Source organism: Salvelinus alpinus, chromosome 28 (assembly GCF_045679555.1).
Source record: "Salvelinus alpinus chromosome 28, SLU_Salpinus.1, whole genome shotgun sequence".
Classification (NCBI taxonomy): Eukaryota; Metazoa; Chordata; class Actinopteri; order Salmoniformes; family Salmonidae; genus Salvelinus; species Salvelinus alpinus.
The window spans coordinates 4066730-4091538 of NC_092113.1; the positions used below are offsets into that span (position 1 = coordinate 4066730).

At 42.5% G+C, this 24809-nt stretch overlaps 1 protein-coding gene across 2 annotated transcripts; it reads left to right on the forward strand.

Moving 5' to 3' along the window:
- The first annotated feature begins 4711 nt into the window (after nucleotides 1–4711).
- On the forward strand, nucleotides 4712–24798 carry cdh26.2 (cadherin 26, tandem duplicate 2). 2 transcript variants are annotated; one of them, XM_071371180.1, is made up of 17 exons: nucleotides 4712–4870; nucleotides 7089–7211; nucleotides 7421–7570; nucleotides 16796–16940; nucleotides 17591–17766; nucleotides 17851–17982; nucleotides 18124–18309; nucleotides 18597–18919; nucleotides 19266–19408; nucleotides 19526–19753; nucleotides 21647–21868; nucleotides 22033–22154; nucleotides 22239–22316; nucleotides 22429–22545; nucleotides 22650–22691; nucleotides 22836–22940; nucleotides 23094–24798. In XM_071371180.1, exons 1-17 carry the CDS (start codon nucleotides 4835–4837, stop codon nucleotides 23301–23303), a joined length of 2538 nt encoding a protein of 845 aa, XP_071227281.1. In that variant the 5' UTR covers nucleotides 4712–4834; the 3' UTR covers nucleotides 23304–24798. The 2 variants fall into 2 exon arrangements, with proteins under 2 accessions (XP_071227281.1, XP_071227282.1); XM_071371181.1 differs by lacking the exon at nucleotides 22650–22691.
- Nucleotides 24799–24809: the final 11 nt, after the last annotated feature.

The window sequence follows — 24809 nt, forward strand, 5'->3', positions numbered from 1 at the left end:
ATGCTGAAACATGAGGTGTGAATGACGGATGAATGCTACGACAATGGGCCTCAGGATCTCGTCATGGTATCTCTGTGCATATTGCCATCGATAAAATGCAATTGTGTTCGTGGTCCGTAGCTTATGCCTGCCCATACCATAACCTCCACCATGGGACACTCTGTTCACATCAGCAAACTGCACACGCTGTCTGCCATCTGCCCGGTACAGTTGAAACCGGGATTCACACTTCTCCAGCGTGCCAGTGGCCATCGAAGGTCAGCCTTTGCCTACTGAAGTTGGTTACAACGCTGAACTGCAGTCAGGTCAAGACCCTGGTGAGGACAATGAGCACACAGATGAGTTTCTCTGAGACGGTTTCTGACATTTTCTTCAGAAATTCTTCAGTTGTGCAAACCCAGTTTTATCAGCTGTCCGGGTGGCTGGTCTCAGACAATCCCGTAGGTGAAGAAGCCAGATGTGGAGGTCGTGGGCTGGCGTGGTTATACATGCTGTGGTTATGAGGCCGGTTGGATGTACTGCCAAATTCTCTAAAATGGCATTGGTAGAGAACATTAAATTCTCTGGCATCAGCTCTGTTGGACATTCCTGCAGTCAACATGCAAATTGCATACTCCCTCAAAACTTGAGACATCTGTGGCATTGTGTTGTGTTTAGAGTGGCCTTTTAATGTCCCCAGCACAAGGTGCACCTGTGTAATGATCATGCTGTTTAATCAGCTTCTTGATATGCCACACCTGTCAGGTGGATGGATTATATTTGCAAAGGAGAAATGCTCACTAAAAGGGATGTTAACAAATTTTTAGAGAAATAAACATTTTGTGCATATGGAACATTTCTGGGATCTTTTATTTCAGCTCATGAAACATGCAACCAATACTTAACATGTTGCGTTTGTGTTTTTCTTCAGTGTATGTGTTACAGTATTGTAAGATTTGTCACGCCCTGACCTTAGAGATCATTTTTATGTCTCTATTTTTGGTTTGGTCAGGGCGTGAGTTGGGGTGGGCATTCTATGTTGTGTGTTATATGTTTTCTTTTTCTGTGTGTTTGGCCGGGTGTGGTTCTCAATCAGAGGCAGCTGTCTATCATTGTCTCTGATTGAGAACCATACTTAGGTAGCTCTTGCCCACATGGGTTTTGTGGGTAGTTGTTTTCTGTTTTGTGTTGCTGCACCTTACAGGACTGTTTCGTTTCGTTCACTCTCTTTGTTGTTTTTGTTGTTTCAGTGTTCAGTTTATTTATTACTCTTACCACGCTGCGTCTTGGTCCAATGCTTCCTCCTCATCCGACGAAGACGAATATCGTGACAAGATTTTATTTTCTATCACCACACAGTCACAACAAACACCCTGGCAGACGGGTGGAATCTTTCTCAAGTCAACCAATATCCTTTTAAGGTGTGGACCTTGCAGTAAAAAGCAGCAGACAGTCATTACGCAATGCATTGTGCATGTTCACTGGTGTCTTACAGGGAAAACTTACATCGCTGGGGCTGAGCTCCCTGCCATCAAGGACCTCTATACCAGACAGTGTCAGAGGGAGACCCCGACAATTGTCAAAGACTCCAGCCGCCCAAGCCATAGACTGTTCTCTCTGCTACTGCAAGGAAAGCGATACACTCTTCGAGGGTTACAAAGGGTTACAAAGGAGTTCTTTGCTGGAGATAGGGTTCTACCAAGAACAGTTTTGATCAGAATAAAAAAATGTAGCAGGAAAGGGTTCTTTAATGATTCTTTGGATGGCAAGAAGGATTCTTTGAAAGGCAAGAATGGTTCTATAAAGAACCATATATTGCAGGGAGATGTTCTGAAATGTTGATTTACTGTTATATCTGTTGTTTTTGCATTGATTGGTTGATTAATTTTATGCTACACAAAGATAAATAACATACCGTTTTCTGAATTAATCCAAGTAATTGGATTTACTGCACCCATTACTGAGATGGTTATTCCAGTTTAGATGATTGAGCTAGTCTCAGTATTCAATCTTCCCTACCCTGGCAGTCATTCTGAATGCAGGTTGAGGGTGATTAACAATTCCACTTGTTGGATATTCTAGCTCAGTCTGAATTCCAAAATGAATTACACGTTACTTTGCAGGCCAGCATAATGTTACTTGCAGACCTGATGTGGCCTGTAAACCAGGAGATTCCTAACACCCCTGTGTTACGGTATAACAAGACCCTGAAAGAAAGGCCTTGGTATATGTCGTGTATTGTCATAAATCATTACATTTTAAATGGTAATAAGGCTGGTGGAACCGTGCATAGAGGGTTCAAGGACGAACCCTCCAAAGATAAAAGGGTTCTCGGTAGAGCCCTTCATAGACGGTTCTAGGAAGGACCTATGGATGATGAAATGGTTCTTGGTAGAACCCTTCATGGAGGGTTTTAGGCAGAACCATATACAGGGGGTTATTTGAAGAACCCTACATAGAGGGTTTTAGATAGAACCCTCTGCAAAGGGTTCTACCCAGCACCAAAAAGGGGTTCTGCTATAAGGACAAACTGAAGAACCCTGTATGGTTCTACTTAACATCTTTTTTTCTAAGAGTGTACCAGTCCACCAAGTCTGGAACCAATAGGACCCTGAACAGTTTTTACCCCCATAGCTACCTCACTTATTTTGTAGCCCTGCACATCGACTCGCTACTGGTACTCCCTGTATATTGCCGTGTTATTACTGTGTGTGTCACTAGAGGCTCATTGTAATGTCTGGACTGGAATGAATGGAATGGAATGGAACACATGAAACATATGTACATCCACGTTTGACTCCGTTCCGTTTAAGCAATTACAATGACCCCGTCCTCCTATAGCTCCTCCCACCAGCCTCATCTGGTGTGTGCGTGTATGCGTGTGTGCGTGCGTGCGTGTGTGTTTATGCCCGTGCAGACGTGCGTGCGGTTGTAAGTGAAAGCGAAAGCAAATTGAGTGATAGTATCAGAAATCCAAAAGCTTTTAGTGTGAGCTAGCACACACACGCAGCTGTCTTACCATACTTCTGAGGACCTTTTGAGCACCAGCAATTTATTTCCATTCAAAATCATATTCTTCTTAACCCCTAAACCTAACACTAATCCTTAACCTAACCTTAACCCCTAACCTGAAACCTAACCTTAATTCTAACCCTAACCCTAAACCTAACCCCTAAGTCTAAAATATCATTTTAACAAGTGAGTACTGACACAATGTCCTCACTTCTCTGAATTTTAGTTGGTTTATTATTTTTGTGAGGACTTCTGGTACTCACAAGTATAGTAAAAAGTACACACGCACGCAAGCACACACGCACACACACACACACACACACACACACACAAGAACAGCTCAAATAATCTAAGATCAACGACAGGATGATTTTAAGACATGACATTACCTCTTCTGCAGAGGATAAGTTCATTCAAGTGCAGTTAACTTGAATGAACTTATCCTCTGCAGAAGAGGTAACTTCATGTCTTAAAATCATCCTGTCGTTGATCTTTGATTATTTGAGCTGTTCTTGCCATAATATGAACTTTGTGTTTTGCCAAATAGAGCTATCTTTTGTATACCACCAATACCTTGTCACAATACAACTGATTGGCTCAAACACATTAAGAAGGCAAGAAATTCCACTATTTAACTTTTAACAAGGCACACCTGTTAATTGAAATGCATTCCAGGTGACTACCTCATGAGGCTGGTTGAGAGGAATGCATTTCAATTAACAGGTGTGCCTTGTTAAAAATTAAATAGTGGAATTTCTTGCCTTAATGTGTTTGAGCCAATCAGTTGTATTGTGACATGGTAACATTCATTTTATATTTGAGATTCTTCAATGTAGCCACCCTTCAAAGGTGTGCAAAGCTCTCATCAAGGCAAAGGTGTGCAAAGCTCTCATCAAGGCAAAGGGTGGCTACATTGAAGAATCTCAAATATAAAATGAATGTTGATTTGTTTTCTGGTTAACTACATGAATCCATATGTGTTATTTCATCGTTTTGATGTCTTCACTATTATTCTACAATGTAGAAAATAGTAAAATAAAGAAAAACCCTGGAATGAGTAGGTGTGTCTAAACATTTGACTAGTGCTGTATGTAGTAGTAGAGTAGTGGCCTGAGGGCACACACTTAATGTGTTGTCAAATCTGTTGTGAATGAATTGTAATGGTTTTAAAAATGTATAACTGCCTTCATTTTGCTGGACCCCAGGAAGAGTAACTGCTGCCTTGGCAGCAGCTAATGGGGATCCATAATAAATGCAAATACAAATACAAATACATACACACGGCAGGTAGGGCAGCAGGTAGCCTAGCTGTTAGAGCGTTGGGGCCAGTATCCGAAAGGTCACTAGTATGAATCCCTGAACCGACAAGGTAAAAAAATTGTTGATGTGCCCTTGACTAAGGCACTTAACCCTAATTCCTGCAAGGTTGCTGTTGATAATGGCTGGCCATGACCAACCTCTGAGGGTGTCTCAGTGGGGATATGGAAAAAAGCAATTTTCCATTTCACACATACGTACTGTACTGTATAGCACACTTGAACATTTGTGAAATAGGACAATTAAATGCACCCACCAAATTCGTATTACACACATCTTTCTGCCTAAAACCAGGTGTCAGCTTGCACCCACCTACTGCAGGGTTTTTGAATTGCTCAGCTATGTATGACATCACCCATTTCAGCCTGCGCTTGCCCTCCCGCCCATAAATGCTGTAGCCGAAGCCAGGACACGTCTCTTCAGCTGTGTTTCCACCTCAGGTGGACTGAGTCTGTACTGTATTTAGGGACAAGCCTACACTCTGTGGCATTGGAGTACCATATCAGCTCACACATCTGGATACGATATGGGGACTAGAAGTACCTGTCTGCTCATGACACTGGTAAGGTTTGATGTTTGAAGTCAATCATCTGTTGAATAGAGGGTCAATGGACTGATGTGCAGACAGACACAGTGGCTTATCATGCTCAACCATTTACTTGGATACGGTTTGGGATGGGACTTTGTGTTCATTCAGACTAGGATTTGAATAGCATATTTAAATCAAATGTATCATACTGATTAAGTAACCAGAGTTTAAGCATTTCTTGTTGAATATATAGTGCTTTAGATCTTTGGGTCTGGAAGGTGGGCGAAATCTGGAATTGTGATATTGTTTTTAGCATGGTTTAGTAACCAATATACAGTCTTACACTCATGTGCTCCTTCTCTGGTTCAGGCTGTTGAAGAGCTCCAGACTGCTTTTCAGTCACCACAGGCCTCCGTTTATGGTCTTAAACTGTTCTTGAATGTACAAAAAAACTAAATGCATGACTTTTACCACATCTGGTGGCTTATGCATTGAAAAAGTGTAATCCTACAAATACAGGTTAAGTCGGAAGTTTACATACACCGTAGCCAAATAAATGTAAACTCAGTATTTCACAAATCCTGACATTTAATCCTAGTAAAAATTCCCTGTCTTAGGTCAGTTAGGATCACCACTTCATTTTAAAAATGTGAAATGTCAGAATAATAGTAGAGAGAATGATTTATTTCATCTTTTATTTATTTCATCACATTCCCAGGGGGTTAGAAGTTTACATACACTCAATTAGTATTTGGTAGCATTGCCTTTAAATTGTTTAACCTGGGTCAAACATTTGGGTAGCCTTCCACAAGCTTCCCACAATAAGTTGGGTGAATTGTGGCCCATTCCTCCTGACAGTGCTGTTGTAACTGAATCCGGTTTGTAGGCCTCCTTGCTCGCACATGCTATTTCAGTTCTGCCCACACATTATCTATGGGATTGAGGTCAGGGCTTTGTGATGGCCACTCCAATACCTTGACTTTATTGTCCTTAAGCCATTTGGCCACAACTTTGGAAGTATGCTTGGGGTCATTGTCCATTTGGAAGACCCATTTGCGACCAAGCTTTAACTTCCTGATTGATGTCTTGAGATGTTGCTTCAATATAACCACACAATTTGCATTCCTCATGATGCCATCTATTTTGTGAAGTGCACCAGTCCCTCCTGCAGCAAAGCACCCCCACAACATGATGCTGCCACCCCTGTGCTTCACAGATGGGATGGAGTTCTTCGGCTTGCAAGAAAAGTGCGATCTTTGTCCCCATGTGCAGTTGCAAACTGTAGTCTGGCTTTTTATGACGGTTTTGGAGCAGTGGCTTCTTAGTTGCTGAGCGGCCTTTCAGGTTATGTCGATATAGTACTCGTTTTACTGTGGATATAGATACTTTTGTACCTGTTTCCTCCAGCATCTTCACAAGGTCCTTTGCATTTGTTCTGGGATTAATTTGCACTTTTTGCACCAAAGTACGTTCATCTCTAGGAGACAGAATGCTTCTCCTTCCTGAGCGGTATGACGGCTGCACGGTCCCATGGTGCTTATACTGTGTGTAATGTTGTACGAGATCTTCAGTTTCTTGGCAATTTCTCACATGGAATAGCCTTCATTTTTCAGAACAAGCATAGACTGACGAGTTTCAAAAGAAAGTTATTCGTTTCTTGCCATTTTGAGCCTGTAATCAAACCCACAAAACCCACAAATCTAAAGAAGGCCAGTTTTATTTCTTCTGTAATCAGCACAACAGTTTTCAGCTGTGCTAACATAATTACAAAAGAGTTTTCTGATGATCAATTAGCCTCTTAAAATTATAAACTAACACAACGTGCCATTGGAACACAGGAGTGATGGTTACAGATAATGGGCCTCTGTACGCCTACATACAGCCGTTTCAAGCTACAATGATCATTTTCAACATCAACAATGTCAAATACAGTGTATTTCTGATCAATTTGATGTTATTTTAATGGACAAAAAGATGTGCTTTTCTTTCAAAAACAAGGACATTTCTAAGTGACGCTAAACTTTTGAACAGTAGTGTATATAAATGTGTATATATATAGAGAATGAGATGGAGAGATGAGCTCAGCTAAATGTCTTTATGTTCCCATGGCTTTCAGTCCCGTTCATTCTTATGTACACTTTAACCGTACCGTACCTTTAACCGTACCCTTCTCACAATAGAGACAGGCTCACCTTTCAAGGAAATACCTTTTTTAACCAATGCATCTGTTCCTGTCTGGTTTGCTCTGCAGTGTCTGGGGATTCTCAGTGTGTCCTCTGAAGAGTTACTGCATCGGCAGAAGAGAACCTGGATTGTAGACTCTTTTAAGATAGAAGAGGCGAGACCCGGACCTTATCCTTATGCACTGGGGAAAGTAAGTAAAGATCACACTCTTTTGTCGAGAGGGAGATGCCTCGTTTTTCTTTGTAATCACATGTGCATTGATTCGAACAGACACACACACACGGTCGAACAAGTAGGCGGACGGACAGACACGGGTGCGTGCACATGCACACACATGCGTGCACGTGCACGCATACGCAAACACACAAAGTCATGCACTGAATGGATGTTTTGTTTCAGATTCAGGTTGAGAAGGCGTTCCGTGTGGGTTTCCATCTACAAGGTCAAGGGGTTGATCTGGACCCCAAAGGAAAACTGTCTATCAATACAGACACTGGAGATATCCTAGTTCATGGAGAACTAGACTACGAGCTTTACCAGAAGCTTAAGGTGGGAAAGAATGGAACTCATTGACCATAAAAAAAGACAATTCAAATATATTTTTTAATAACATTTACAATTGGCCAAATCATTTATTTGAAACAATTCTAATTCTATACATTTTAATTACACTGAACATAATATAAACGCAACATGTAAGGTGTTAATCCGATGTTTCATGAGCTGCAATAACAAATCCCAGAAATGTTTCATATGCACAAAAAGCTTATTTCTCTACATATTTTGTGCATATCAAGAAGCTGATTAAACAGCATGAAATTACACATTTCAGTGGGTTAACTGCCTTGTTCAGGAGTAGAACGACAGATTTTTACCTTTTCAGCTCAGGGATTCGATCTTGCAACCTTTCGGTAACTAGTCCAACACTCTAACCACTAGGCTACCTGCTGCCGCATATCCTAGTCCAGATCAAAACAATCTTGAAGCATGGATTCCGATAGGTCAGCCCAGCGTTGAATAATACCTTAGCACCGGTACTTCCTGTTTGAGGTTCTGCCTATAGGAAGGGAGGAGAAAAATGTAGTCGTGATCTGATTTGCTGAAAGAAGGGGAGGGCCTTGTAGCCATCTCAGAAGAGGGAGTAACAGTGCTTGAGTGTTTTTGCCGCAAGAGTACTACCGTCAATGTGTTGATAGGTAGCGTTTTCCTCAAATTTACTTTGTTAAAATCCCCAGCTACAAAAAAATGCGGCCTCAGTACATCTCCTTCCAGAGAGATATCAGGGACTGTAACATACTCTGTTTCACAGAATCATGGCTCTCTCCGGATATACTGTCCCCGTCCATACAGCCAGCTGGGTTCTCAGTACATCGCGCAGACAGGAATAAAGAGCTCTCCAGGAAGAACAAAGACAGTGGTGTATGTTTAATGATTAACTACTCGTGGTGTTTTAACCCTCGCAAGGCTGCCAGCCCAGACAGCATCACTAGCCGCGTCCTCAGAGCATGTGCAGACCAGCTGGCTGGAGTGTTTACGGACATATTCAATCTCTCCCTATCCCACTCTGCTGTCCCCACTTGCTTCAAGATGACCACCATTGTTCCTGTACCCAAGAAAGCAAAGGTCACTGAACTAAATGACTATGCCCCACAGCACTCACTTCTGTCATTACGAAGTGCTTTGAGAGGCTAGTTAAGGATCATATCACCTTCCCTGACAACCTACCTTCCCTGACAACCCTTTGATTTGCATCAGGCCCCAATAGATCCATAGACAATGCAATCCCTATCGCACTGCACACTGCCCTATACCATCTGTACAAGAGAAATACCTATGTAAGAATGCTGTTCATTGAATATAGCTCAGCCTTCAACACCACAATACCCTCCAAGCTCATCATTAAGCTCGGGGCCCTAGGTCTGAACCCCTCCCTGTGCAACTGGGTCCTGGACTGCCTGACGGGCCGCCCCCAGGAGTTGAAGGTAGGATACAACACCTCCACTACACTGATCCTCAACACGGGGGCCCCACAAGGGTGTGTGCTCAGCCCCCTCCTGTACTCCCTGTTCACCCATGACTGCGTGGACACGCAAGCCTCCAACACAATCATCAAGTTTGAAGACGACACAACAGCAGTAGGCCTGATTACCAACAATGATGAGACAGCCTACAGGGAGGAGGTGAGGGCCCTGGTGGAGTGGTGTCAGGAAAATAACCTCTTCCTCAACGTCAACAAAAAGAAGGAGCTGATCGTGGACTTCAGGAAACAGCAGAGGTAACATGCCCCTATCGACATCGACGGGACTGCAGTGGAGAAGGTGAAAAGCTTCAAGCTTCTCTGCGTACACATCACTGACAATCTCAAATTGTCCACACACAGAAGCAGTGTGATGAAGAAGGCACAACAGCGCCTCTTCAACCTCAGGAGGCTGAAGAAATTTGGCTTGGCCCCTAAGACCCTCACAAACTTTTACAGATGCACAATTGAGAGGCATCCTGTCGGGCTGTATCATCACCTGGTACGGCAACTGCACCACCTGCAACCGCAGGGCTCTCCAGAGGGTGGTGCCCAAAGCATCACCGAGGGCACAACACCTGCCCTCCAGGACACCTGCAGCACCCGAAGTCACAGGAAGGACATCAACCACCCAAGCCACGGCCTGTTAACCACACTATCATCCAGAAGGCGAGGTCAGTACAGATGCATCAAAGCTGGGACCGAGAGACTGAAAAACAACTTCTCTCTCAAGGCCATCAGACTGTTAAATAGCCATCACTAGCTGGCTACCACCCGGTTACTCAATCCTGCACCTTAGAGGCTGCTGCACTATGTACATAGACATGGAATCACTGTTCACTTTAATAATGGAACACTAGTCACTTTCATAATGTTTACATACAACTTTACTAATTTAATATGTATATGCTTGATTCTATTCTAATGTATTTTAGTCAATGCCACTCCGGCATTGCTCCTCCTAATATTTATATATTTCTAGATTTGTGTGTAATTGTGTGTAATTTGTGTGTGATTACTAGATTTGTGTGTATTGTTGTGACTTGTCAGATACTACTGCACTGTTGGAGCTATAACACAAGCATTTCGCTACACCCGCAATAACATCTGCTAAATATGTGTATGTGACCAGTAAAATTGTATTTTATTTGATGTCTCAAAGTTTGAGGGAGTGTGCAATTGGCATGCTGACTGCAGGAATGTTCACCAGAGCTGTTGCCAGAAAATTGAAAGTTAATTTCAATACGTCACAGTAGGCCAACGTCATTTTAGAGAATATGGCAGTACGTCCAACCAGCCTCACAACTGCAGACCACGTGTAACCAAGTCAACCCAGGACCTACATCCGGCTAATTCACCTGCGGGATCGTCTGAGACCAGCAACCTGGACAGCTGATGAAACTGTGGGTTTGCACTACCGAAGAACTTCCGCACAAACTGTCAGAAACCATCTCAGGGAAGCTCATCTGAGTACTCGTCGTCCTCAACAGGGTCTTGACCTGACTGCAGTTAGGCGTCGTAGCCTACTTCAGTGGGCAAAGGCTGACCTTCGATGGCCACTGGCACGCTGGAGAAGTGTGCTCTTCACAGATGAATCCCGGTTTCACCTGTACTGGGCAGATGGCAGACAGCATTGGGAACATAGTTCCCCATGGTGGTGGGGGTGGGGTTATGGTATGGGCAGGCATAAGCTACGGGCAACAAACACAATTGCATTTTACCAATGGCAATTTGAATGCACAGAGATACCGTGATGTGATCCTGAGGCCCATTGTCGTGCCGTTCATCTGCCACCATCACCTCATGTTTCAGCATGATATTGCACGTCCCCACGTCTGTACACAATTCCTGAAAGCTGGAAATGTCCCAGTTCTTTCATGGCCTGCATACTCACCAGACGTGTTACCCATTGAGCATTTTTGGGATGCTCTGGATCGACTTGTACGACAGCATGTTCCAGTTCCCGCCAATATCCAGCAACTTTGCACAGCCATTGAAGAGGAGTGGGACAACATTCCACAGGCCACAATCAACAGCCTGATCAACTCACGCTAGATGAGGCAATGGTGGTTACACCAGATGCTGACTGGTTTTCTGATCCACAGCACAACTTTTTTTTAAGGTACAGTTTTCGTGACCAACAGATGACTGTATTCCCAGTCAAAGATTAATGGATTTCTTTCAATTGACTGATTTCCTTATATGAACTGTAACTCAAATCTTTGAAATTGTGACATGTTGTGTTTATATTTGTGTTCAGTGTACATTCCAATGTATATTACGGAATGTATTTAAAATGAATATATAAATGTATGTAAAATGTATATCACAATATATTTTAAATACATTGGAAAATGTTTTTAATATATTTCAAAATACATTCTTAGCAATATATTTTACATATATTCCAACATGCATTTAAATGTAGTTATTATTCAAATGCATGGCAAATACAATACATTTGCCGAATCTTATTGTAACAAAATGGTGACTGTCTTTACAATTCAACTTTAGTAGGCCATTTTAATTGCAGAACACATAACACATTAACAGGCATGACAATCAGGTCTCATGGGAGGCCAAAAAGCATGAAGCCAAAGCTACGACCCCAGCCAGCCACGCCCCCAACCAGCCACACCTCCAAGTATTTTAATAGGCTACCGCCACTACAAAATATTTGGTCAAAATGACTACGAAATGATTACAAACATTAGGTCATGTAGTGACACCATGTCTTTCATGTGCACATGACAACTAAACAAAAAAACTTGACGAGAGCATTGCAACCAAAGTCCAACTGGCAGAACTTAACGTGCACTGGGTCTTTCCACGAAATGAGTCCCTTTAATGTGTTAAATAGAAATACTGCAACAATATTGCATTTTAAAAGCCTGTTATGTTACATGAAGTGCCGTTTAATATAGACCACATGGGGAATTAAATAAATCAGATTCTCAATGTGAATAAAGACTTACTAAAGTATTTAAAATTCTGCATTTTGACATCCCTCTGTACACCCTTTATTTTTTTTATTTCCCCTTTATTTAACCAGGTAGGCTAGTTGAGAACAAGTTCTCATTTGCAACATTTGCAACCCTCTGTGACACCTAGGAAGAATTTAACCCACTAACCTCCCAAAATACAATTATATAAAATATTTCATTGCTTTGACAAAGTTATTTCTGAAGATTATTTTATGTGATTAGTGAATAATTTACATCTGTCCTTCATTTTAAGGTCAACCTCTTTCATTTTAATATGGTGAAACTATTCGTTTTTAAATATTTCTCTCAAAAGAAACATTGAACATCTAATAGTCACACCATAGTGTGAAAGCAGGTGAGCAGGTTCTACTCTGTTTGGCCATTTTCTGTTGCTTTGTCATGAAAAACTGAGCGAGTCGAACATAACGCGTCAAACCTGTAACCCATAGATAGACAGGCTAGAAATGTTTTAACAAGTGAATTTTGCATTCAAATGACCCTCCCTGTTGCAAACAACAAGCTTCCATTCCCCATCACAAGGTGATTCATGGATGATTTAACTAGTAAATACCAGTTGGAGGGCCATTCAAGTGGGTTTTTTCCACTTGGTTACGAACACAGCACACCGTAACACCGCTAACCATCCACTGTATAACAATATTAATTTGAAACACAAGACCTAGACCTATACATTGACATATTGTGGAATGTTGTACGGTGTATAGTTCTTGTTTCAATCGATAAAAATGTAAATAAAAATATAGAAAAACAGTGCCCAATCTCTCATTACTTAATTCAACTGAAGAGAGACACTGGAAGAGTTGAATTCCAAAACACCAGCGGTGGAAAAAGTACTCGATTGTCATAATAGAGTAAAAGTAAAGATACCTTAATAGAAAATGACACAAGTGAAAGTGAAAGTCACCCAGTAAAATGCTACTTGGTTTTAAATATACTTAAGTATCAAACGTAAATGGAATTGCTAAAATGTACTTAAGTGTCAAAAGTAAAAGTATAAATCATTTCAAATTCCTTTTATTAAGCAAACCAGACGGCACAATTTTATTTAATTTTTTTATTTACGGATAGCCAGGGGCACACTCCAACACTCAGACATTTACAAACTAAGCATTTGTGTTTAATGAGTCTGCCAGGTCAGACGAAGTAGGGATGACCAGGGATGTTCTCTTGATAAGTGTGTGAATGGGACCATTTTCCTGTCAAAATGTACTTTTGGGTGTCAGGGAAAATGTATGGAGTAAAGTTATTTTCTTTAGGAACGTAGTGAAGTGAAACAAAAAATATATACATAGTAAAGTACAGATACCCCAAAAAACTACTTAAGTAGTACTTTAAAATAGTTTTACTTAAGTACTTTACACCACTGCAAAACACTATATATCCATTTTCAGAAATGTTGGTAAATTTGCTTTAATTGTTTAAATAAATTCTTAAAGAAATTGGTATCTTTTTGCTGTTGTTCTGGGATTGATTTGCACTTTTCGCACCAAAGTACGTTCATCTCTAGGAGACAGAACGTGTCTTCTTCCTGAGCGGTATGACGGTTGTGTGGTCCCATGGTGTTTAAACTTGTGTACTATTGTTTGTACAGATGAACATGGTATCTTCAGGCGTTTGGAAATTGCTCCCAAGGATGAAACAGACTTGTGGAAGTCTACCATTTTTTTCTAAAGTCTTGGCTGATTTCTTTTGATTTTCCCATGATGTCAAGCAAAGAGGCACTGAGTTTGAAGGTAGGCCTTGAAATACATCCACAGGTACACCTCCAATTGACTCAAATTATGTCAATTAGCCTATCAGAAGCGTCTAAAGCCATGACATCATATTCTGGAATTTTCCAAGCTGTTTAAAGGCAGAGTCAACTTAGTGTATGTAAACTTCTGACCCACTGGAATTGCGATACAGTGAATTATAAGTGAAATAATCTATCTGTCAACAATCGTTGGAAAAATGACTTGTATCAAAGTAGAAGTCCTAACCGACTTGCAAAAAACTGTAGTTTGTTAACAAGAAATTTGTGGAGTGGTTGAAAAAACGAGTTTTAATGACTCCAACCTAAGTGTATGTAAACTTCCCGACTTCAACTGTATCTAGTTTAATTATGACCTCGTACCCCTGCACAATGACTCGGCACTGGTACCCCGTGTATATAGCCAAGTTAAAGGTGCTGCATGGCCAATTCGACATCTGCATTCATACTTCTTGCACTTCACGGAGCGGCGCAGCGCTGTTGTGAAAGATGTTGTCAAGGAAGTGAGTTTGTGTTTATACAGGACCTCCTGCCCCCACCTACCGTCGACCAATCATGTAAATGCAAAACTAGTGCAAAACTTCCACATTGTAAAAAAAAATAAGGAGCTACACGGTGATGCAGTACGCAGCTAAACTTAGCCTATGCATGCCTCCGGAGGCTCCTTAATTGCGTCACACCCTCCATACGGAACCTCCGACCACATTTTCGGATCACGCATAAATGTCTCTTATCGTTACTCGTTGTGTATTTATCATTACATTTATTATTCCATGTTTTACTTTTCTATTATTTCTCAATGTTATATCTCTCTGCATTGTTGGCAAGGGCCCATAAGTAAGCATTTCACTGTTAGTATAAACCTGTTGTTTACAAAGCATGTGACAAATAACATAATATTTTTGGGGCCTTCCTCTGACACCACCTTGTATATAGGTCCTGAATGGCAGGAAGCTTGGCCCCAGGGATGTACTGGGCCGTACGAACAACCCTCTGTAGAGCCTGGGGACCCATGAAAAATCTTTTCAGTCTCCTGAGGAGGAAAATGTGTTGTCGTTACCTCTTCACAGCTGTCTTTGGGCCATGATAGTTTGTTGGTGATGTGGACACTAAGGAACTTAACTCTCGACCCGCTCCACTACAGCCCCGTCGATGTTAATGGGGGCCTGTTCGGCCCTCCTTTCCCTATAGTCCACGATCAGCTCCTTTGTCTTGCTCACATTGAGGGAGAGGTTGTTGTCCTGGCACCACACTGCCAGGTCTCTGACCTCCTCCCTATAGGCTGTCTCATCATTGTTGGTGAAGGCCTACTACTGTTGTGTCGTCAGCAAACTTAATGATGGTGTAGGAGTCGTGCTTGACCACGCAGTTGTAGGTGAACAGGGAGTACAGGAGGGGACTAAGCACGCACCCCTGAGGGGCCCCAGTGTTGACGATCAGTGTGGCAGATGTGTTGTTGCCTACACTTACCACCTGGTGGCGGCCTGTCAGGAAGTCCAGGATTCAGTTGCAGAGGGAGGTGTTTAGTTCCATGGTCCTTAGCTTAGTGATAGGTTGAGGGCACTATGGTGTTGAACGCTGAGCTGTAGTCAATGAACAGCATTCTCACATAGGTGTTCCTTTTGTCTGGTAGGGAAATGGGATGTGTGGAGTGTGATTGAGATTGCATCATCTGTGGATCTGTTGAGGCGGTATGCGAATTGGAATGGGTCTAGGGTTTCCGGCATGATGGTGTTGATGGTGTTGATGTGAGCCATGACCAGCCTTTCAAAGCACTTCATGGTTACCGACATGAGTGCTATGGGGCGGTAATCATTTAGGCAGGTTATCTTCCCTAACTTGGGCACAGGGACTATGGTGGTCTGTTTGAAACATGTAGGTATTACAGACTTGGTCAGGGAGAGGTTAAAAATGTCAGTGAAGACACTTGCCAGTTGGTCACGCATGCTTTGAGTACATGTCCTGGAAATCCGTATTTGTGAATGTTGAACTGTTTAAAGGTCTTGCTCACATCGGATAGCGTGATCGCACAGTTGTCCGGAACAGCTGGTGCTCTAATGCGTGCTTCAGTGTTGCTTGCCTCAAAGTGAGCAACAAAGGCATTTAGCTCGTCTAGTAGGCTCGCGTTACTGGCCATCTTGTGACTGGGTTTCCCTTTGTAGTCCGTAATAGTTTTCAAGCCCTGTCACCTCAGACGAGCGTCAGTGCCGATGTAGTAGGATTCAATCTTAGTCCTGTATTGATGCTTTGCCTGTTTGATGGTTCGTCTGAGGGCAAAGCGGGATTTCTTATAAGCGTCCGGATTAGTGTCCAGCTCCTTGAAAGCGGCAGCTCTAGCCTTCAGCTCCGTGCGGATTTTGCCTGTAATCCATGGCTTCTGGTTGGGATATGTACGTACGGTCACTGTGGGGATGACGTCGTCAATGCACTTAATGAGGAAGCCGGTGACTGAGGTGGTATACTCCTCAATGCCATTGGATGAATCCCAGAACATATTCCAGTCTGTGCTGAAAAGCAAAACAGTACTGTAGCGTATCATCCGCGTTATCTGACCTCTTCTATATTGAGAGAGTCACTGGTACTTCCTGCTTTAGTTTTTGCTTGTAAGCAGGAATCAGGAGGATAGAATTCTGGTCAGATTTGCCAAATGGAGGGCGAAGGAGAGTTTTGTATGCGTCTCCGTGTGTGGAGTAAAGGTGGTCTAGAGTTTGTTTTCCGCTTCTGTGCCGCTTCTGTTTGAGCATTTTCTTTTTTGCTTATGGCCCAAATGTATCTACATGTATTGGAAATACATTTTACATGACATTAAATATATTGAAATGTATTTTTTTCTGTATGGGTATTGCGTTGTGTTATTTTAGTTTGGTTAAGTTTAGTTTTTATTAAATGTATTGCTTGATTGCTTGATAGTTTGCTTGATGTATTGATTGGTGGATGTATTGATTGGTTGGTTGGTTGATTGGTGGATTGATTCACATCTTCCTTATCACATGGGACTACAGCTGACATTTGAGGCCAGAGATACATCCAATAATGCATTGGACACCCGACTGGGAGTGGAGGTGGAGATTCTAGACATCAATGACAACCCACCGGTTTTCCAAAAGAACACTTACATCGTCAACCTGAAAGAGTCTACTTCACAAGGTAAAATATTTGATTTGTTTGTGTCTTTCTTTCTTTCTTTCTTTTCTTTCTTTCTTTCTTTTTTCTTTTATTCTTGCCGCCTTCATTTTATTTATTGCCGATAAAGGAAAACCACATTTGTGTGTGTTCACTCAGAATGTTTACGATGTATTGTTAAAGTAACTGTGAAGTGTTTCCAGTGTTCTTTGAAATATGAACTATAATGATTTACAATATGAGGGAAATAGCTTTCATTTTTGAAGTATGTTAAAAAAGCAACTGTTCTGTGTTGGAATGGTGTGGACGTACCCCAACAACAGAATGGTGTGGACGTACCCCAACAACAGAATGGTGTGGGCGTACCCCAACAACAGAATGGTGTGGGCGTACCCCAACAACAGAATGGTGTGGGCGTACCCCAACAACAGAATGGTGTGGATGTACCCCAACAACAGAATGGTGTGGGCGTATGCTGGTCATTAAATATGGAGGATGACATCAACCTCTATGAGGAAATAACAAGCATTTTTGAAACAGTCTGTTTTAGATGTTTTTTTAAGTGTTTTTAAGAGTAAACATTTTGAGTGAACCTGTGGTGTGGTTGTCCTTTAACTATGACTGGTTGAATTGGGGCCTCTGAAACCATAACTCTCTGTTTCCTCTCATATCAGGAGATTTCGTGACAGCTGTAGTGGCAACAGATAAAGATCAAAGCAGGACAAACAACGGCACATTTGACCTGAAGATGGTCTCCATCACCCCTACACCCCCAGACACCCTGGAGTTCTTCCTTGAGCAAAGTGGTTCGACTGGAATCATCAAATTCAAAGGGTGTCTGGAGCACGAGGTAAGAGGTGCCTCTATTTATGTCTATCATTTTTATTTCGTTAACTTTCATCTATAGTGTGATTGTTTCAATCATCCACTTCAGAAATCAGAGAAATACACCATCCTGGTGGAGGCTAAAGATCGTGGAGAGGTGGTTCAGCTCTCCAGCACCTGTACAAACATCATCAATATAGAGGACGGAAACAACCATTTGCCTGTCTTCACTGGGCAAACGGTGGGCAAAATAATTCTATCCTCTTCACTTCATCACAAGATGTGGTGGAGGTATTTGTTCAAATATGCTAATGAATCTCCGGAACCACAACTATATCCCTCTTATAATGTTCCATCCTCCTGGGATATTATATTATTTCAGGGTGCAGGAAGCATCAAGGAGAGAGACAGCGGTGATGTGCCAATTCTTCGGCTCCAGGTTTCAGACCAAGATACCAAAGGTACTGAAGCCTGGAAGGCCAAATACACTATCCACGGAGACAAGGACCAGAACTTCAGAATCACCACTGATCCAGACACAAATGAAGGAGTCTTGTTTGTTGAAAAGGTCTGTTACCTTTCAAATAAGTTAATGCCTCCTAAATAAGATCATGTATGTCATGTGAGACTTTCAGATTATCTGCAATTTACATTTTTACTGTTGTTCTATTAATCATATTTTTGTTGCTGTTGTCGCAACCAAACTAATAGCAGACCTGTAGTATTAGTTGTAGTAGAATCTGATGAACTATGCTCATAGATGTGGTTGCAATAATCATAGCCCTGTATCCATTTGTTTGACTGAACACTAAATCATCCTTCCGTAACCCACATTCTCCCTCTGTCTCCTGGTAGCCTCTGGACTACGAGGATGGCTCTCAGAGGAACCTGTCAGTCAGTGTAGAGAACGAGGCGCCCTACTTCTCTTGTAAGGTCAAAGGTCGTCCTGCCACGGACCTGTGGGATGTGGTCACCACAGGTGGGGCATCTTTGACGGGCCTCAAACCGCCCCTGCTGCCCACCCGCCAGGTGACGGTCACGGTGGAGGACGTCAACGACCCGCCCATCTTCCCCTACGCCATCAAAAACGTGACGGTGGAGGAGAATGTGGAGGTGGGCTGGTACCTGGAGACGTTCACTGCCATCGATCTGGACAGGAGCCATGCCAACACCTTCAAGTAAGACTGGGGATGCATTTAACCCACCCTTCAGTGGGACTTCTGTTCTATCTCCTACTGTACTGTTCTGCAGCACCTCCTACTGTTTATCAAGCTAGGCTGGGAATTTAGCCCAGTTCTCCATGACAATTCTTTTGACAGTTCATTACCAGTTTATTACTCAAATTAATTTGACCTCAAACCACAGATCCTTCTTGATTTTTATAAAAATTCAACTAAAAGTCTCATACCTAGATCATATGTTGTGATGATGCACGCTCTTGAAGCCAATCAGGCCAACCAAGCCAACCTTTTGCTAGACTTGTAGCCGAAATTACATCTTACATGCCCAAACCATGTCTTGTAGGTACGTGAAAGGAAAGGACCCTTGTGACTGTGTGGCAGTAGACGCAATGACTGGCAAAATAACCACAACTAAGATCTTAGACCGAGAGTCACCTTATGTGAAGGACAATGTCTATCAAGTGACAGTGTTTGCTATTGATGATGGTAAGAACTATAAAAAGTACTATTCCAATACAGTAAATTATACCAAAATCAGTGAAATAACACTGTCATCCACAGTACCACCAGCATGTGTCAGTTGAGAGTTTCTCTGATTGACAGGCCAGCCTCCCATGACCGGAACTGGAACGCTCAACATCCACCTAAAGGACCAGAATGACAACCTTCCGGAGCTTGAGATGGCCACCATGGACATGTGTCTTTCAGATGAGCACAGCGAGGTCAACATCACAGCCTACGACCTGGATGGAGAACCCTACAGCGGACCATTCTACTTCCAACTCCAAGGGGACGATGTCAAGGGCAAGTGGAGGATTGACCCCGACAGCGGTGAGGTTTTCCTCCTCATAAATGTCTCGTACACTCTATCTGACCTCTCATTCATAATACGTTATTACATATAGCCCATATGGAACTCTCTACATACCTACAGTTGAAGTCGGAAGTTTACATACACCTTAGCCAAATACATTTCAACCGTTGTTCACAATTCCTGACATTTAATCCTAGTAAAAATTCCCTGTCTAAGGTCAGTTAGGATCACCACTTTGTTTTAAGAATGTGAAATGTCAAAATAATAGTAGAGAGGGACTCCCAGGGAGTCAGAAGTTTACATACACTCAATTAGTATTTGGTAGCATTGCCTTAAATAGTTTAACTCGGTCAAACATTTCGGGTAGCCTTCCACAAGCTTCTCATAATAAGTTGGGTGAATTTTGGCCCATTCCTCCTGACAGAGCTGGTGTAACGGAGTCAGGTTTGCTCGCACACGCTTTTTCAGTTCTGCCAACAAATTTTCTATAGGATTGAGGTCAGAGCTTTGTGATGGCCACTCCAATACCTTGACTTTGTTGTCTTTAAGCCATTTTGTCACAACTTTGGAAGTATGCTTGGGGTCATTGTCCATTTGGAAGACCCATTTGCGACCAAGCTTTAACTTCCTGACTGATGTCTTGAGATGTTGCTTCAATAGATCCACATAATTCCCCCCCTCATGATGCCATCTCTTTTGTGAAGTGCACCAGTCCCTCCTGCAGCGAAGCACCCTCACAATATGATGCTGCCACCCCCGTGCTTCACGGTTGGGATGGTGTTCTTCGGCTTGCAAGCATAACCCAGACGGCATTTCTCCAAAAAGTACAATATTTGTCCCCATGTGCAGGTGCAAACCGTAGTCTGGCTTTTGTATGGCGGTTTTGGAGCACTGGCTTCTTCTTTGCTGAGCGGCCTTTCAGGTTATGTCGATATAGGACTAGGTTTACTGCGGATATAAATACTTTTGTACCTGTTCCCTCCAGCATCTTCACAAGGTCCTTTGCTGTTGTTCTGGGATTGATTTGCACTTTTCGCACCAAAGTACGTTCATCTCTAGGAGACAGAACGTGTCTCCTTCAAGGGGTATGACGGCTGCGTGGTCCCATGGTGTTTATACTTGCGTTCTATTGTTTTTACCAATGAACGTGGTACCTTCAGGCGTTTGGAAATTGCTCCCAAGGATGAACCAGACTTGTGGAGGTCTACCATTTGTTTCTGAGGTCTTGGCTTATTTCTTTTGATTTTCCCATGATGTCAAGCAAAGAGGCACTGATTTTGAAGGTAGGCCTTGAAATACATCCACAGGTACACCTCCATTTAGCCTATCAGAAGCTTCTAAAGTCATGACATAATTTTCTGGAATTCTCCAAGCTGTTTAAAGGCACAGGCCACTTAGTGAGTGTAAACTTCTGACCCACTGGAATTGTGATAAGTGAAATAATCTGTCTGTAAACAATTGTTGGAAAAATGACTTGTGTCATGCAAAAAGTAGATGTCCTAACCAACTTTCCAAAACTATAGTTTGTTAACAAGAAATTTGTAGTGTGGTTAAAAAACGAGTTTTAATGACTCCAACCTAAGTGTATGTAAACTTCCGACTTCAACTGTAGCTTTTGCACAAGAAGGCCTAAGGCCACGTCGACATGCTCGTAACCTCAGAGTTCAAATCAATGTAAGTTATTTGCATAGAGCTTCCTATTGGTTGATTCTGATACTTCCCAAGTGGAACACTCGGAATCATCTTTCTACAACGAGTTAGCAAGTCAGAAATGTCAGAGTTTTCTATTTCCGACTCGCATGTGAATGTGGCATAAGTCTCTCCATACTATAGGCCTATACTTCATTCAGCCCTCAACTAGCTAAACTAATGCTATTGCTATCTCTCTTTCTCACTACACATTCCTCCAGGCTACACAGTGAAACTGGTGAAGGAGAACACAGTGTACGCAGGTCACCACGAGCTGCTGCTGAATGTGTTTGACCTGCAGGGTCAGGGTGCCCTCCACAACCTGTCCGTCACCGTGTGTGACTGCTCCAGGGTGGCCAGCTGCCACATGCGCAGGGTCACTGGATCCAAGATTGGAGAGAGTGCTGTAGGGATTGTCCTCGCTGCCATGTTGCTACTACTAGGTATTTGGCCTTTTGAGTCTTGTGTTTGGTGGAATGAACAAACTGGCCTACATCGCCACCTAGTGTTTATTTGGCAAATTGGCTCCCACTAAATACGTTTAGAACAGCACAGGTTAGTGTGAATGAAGATTTGTATCTAATCAAAATGTGTGTGTCCCTCCTAGGTGTTCTACTGTTGGCCCTCCTGATGACCTGTAAGAGAGATCTGAAGCTGATCCCTGTAGATGAAATCTCTGGAGAACATCTGCTCAAATCTAACATTGAGATCCCAGGAACTGATTGCAAGGTAACAACAGACAACATTACTATCACATGTTCATCTCTGGAAATGGCTTTTCTACATCATACGATGTGCTGTTTCTGATCCCAGGTGCCTACGGCTCCCATACTCCAAGTGGACAGCCAGGTGGAGACAAAAGCTGCTTTTCAACCATTCAAGAGGATGTCGGTTAGGAAACCTGCAATATTCAATCACCGTTATTCTTTTGGTTCATACTGGGCATATTTGACAAATGGAAAACTGTTTAACCATGACAAGTAAATGTTATATATTTTCCCAGGTTGTACAGAAGTCAGCCAGTATGCGAGCATCGGTACGTTCAGGATATTCCAAGTATTCCTCCTACTACCAAGAGCAACAAGAGGGACAGTTTCAACGAGGAACCTCCCTGCGCAAGGTAGGCTATAGCAATCAAATAAATCTACTACCTTTATACATTTTTGCACCTGTCAATTAAATTCTCAGTGGCACTGTACTACAGCAACATTTAACATGTTTCAGAGTGCGCCCACAAAATTACGCTCCAATGGTTATTATGAACAGGTATTTCCAAATCAAATATTTCAATTCAATTTATGTATAATTTTTTTTTTACGAGACTTTGATTTTACTAATGTTGCATTGTGTTGGTTGTACAGTATGTGTGTGTGTGTTCTGTGTAGTGATATTATGTTTCTCATCACTCAGGGGTCAATGGTGAGCAGATCAATGAAGACAAGAACAAGATACTCCTCATGGGAAGAAGATAATTATCTCAACAAATCCGGGAACTTGATGACCCTACTGAATCAGGTGACAATGTGCAACAGTCACAAACAGTCATGGCTGTAATCAATGAAACTAGTTGAACTCTTATTCATTGTCGCTTAACCTTATTGTGACCACAACTCTCCTCCATTCAATTCAATCTCGCCCTCCCTCCATCCATCCCTCCACCTTCTCCAGAGGATGTACACCCTGCAAGTTAAAGGAGAGGAGCTGGGGGACTATGCCCCGCACCCCTACGCTGAAGAGGGGGACCTAGAGACAGACCTCCAGCTGGATGCTATCTCCATCCCTGAGACCCTCTTCGACCAGGACACGCTCCTCTACCTGGGCCCCAGGTTCAACACCCTGGCCTCCTTCTGCAACACCCCAGACCTCAGCGCATCCTAAGCCCATCTTGCCCTCACCCTCTGGGGCAAAAGGCTCTGCCAGGACTGGCTAGTTAGCATTGGCATAACAGGCTAGGTCACCGGCCGCACTCCTGGATTATAAACTGGACTGGATCACTCATTCTTCAAATGAGGTAGAACAGCAAACTTGCTCTTGCAAAATCTGGATAAGAACAAGCAGTGTCATTTTTTTTAACAAAAAACATCAAATGCACACAGGACTAATGAAGATCAGTGATCAACCAATACAAAGACCAAGATGGAACTCAGTGTTGAAAGGAGAACAATGAAATCTACCACTGAGAACACACACAGAGAGAGACATGCAGTGGAAAATACTTGCATGGCATTGACTTGCTCTGTGCTTTTATGAATGTGATGGCTGCAATTTAGAGGTGAATTAACAGTGAACATACCACACCATCTCTTACCTCTTTATTCTTCAGAAAATACACTGAGTCAGAATAGTCTAATATTGTTTTCTATGACGGTTATGGTGATGGTTCCCAAATCAAATCGTATGTTTCACACGCTTCGTAAACAACAGGTGTAGACTAACAGTGAAATGCTTACTCGCGGGGCCTTCCCAACAATGCAGTGAAACAATGTATAAATAGTAGAAACATTTTTAACAAATAGTATAAAAACAATAACACAAGGAATAAATACACAAGTAATTAAAGCTTGGCTATATACACGGGTTACCAGTACCGAGTCAATGTGCAGGGGTACGAAGTAATTAGGGTAGATATGTACATACAGGTAGGGATATAGTGACTAGGCAACAGGATAGACACTAAACAGTAACTAACAGCAGTGTATGGGGTGAGTCAAAAGAGATTAGTGCAAAAAGAATCAATGCAGATATTCCGGGTAGCTATTGGTTAACTGTTTAACTAACTATTTAGAAGTCTTATAGCTTGGGGGTAGAAGCTGTTCAGGGTCCTGTTGGTTCCAGACTTGGTGCAATGGTACCGCTTGCCGTGCGGTAGCAGAGAGAAGAGTGTATGATTTGGGTGGCTGGAGTCTTTGACATTTTTTAGGGTCTTCCTCTGACACCGCCTGGTATAGAGGTCCTGGATGGCAGGGAGCTTGGCCCCAGTGATGTGCTGGTCCGTACACACTACCCTCTGTAGCGCTTTGTGGCCGGATGCCAGACAGTTGCCAAACCAAGCGGTGATGCACCCCGTCAAGATGCTCTCAATGGTGCAGCTGTAGACATTTTTGAGGATCTGAGGGCCTATGCCATGCCAAATGTGTGTGGACCGTGATAGTTCCTTAGTGATGTGGACTCCGAGGAACTTGAAGCCCTCAACCTGTTCCACAACAGCCCCATCTATATACATGGGGGCGCGCTTGGATTACCAGTGAAAGCTTGGGTTGAAAGTTTTGCGCTGAAGTCTGGTTGATTTATTTGTGTGTATTGGTGTTGGCTTTGAATGTATATTCTATATGTGTTTATTGGTATCTAAATAAAGGTAACTGTTTTACATTCATTTAGTTTTAC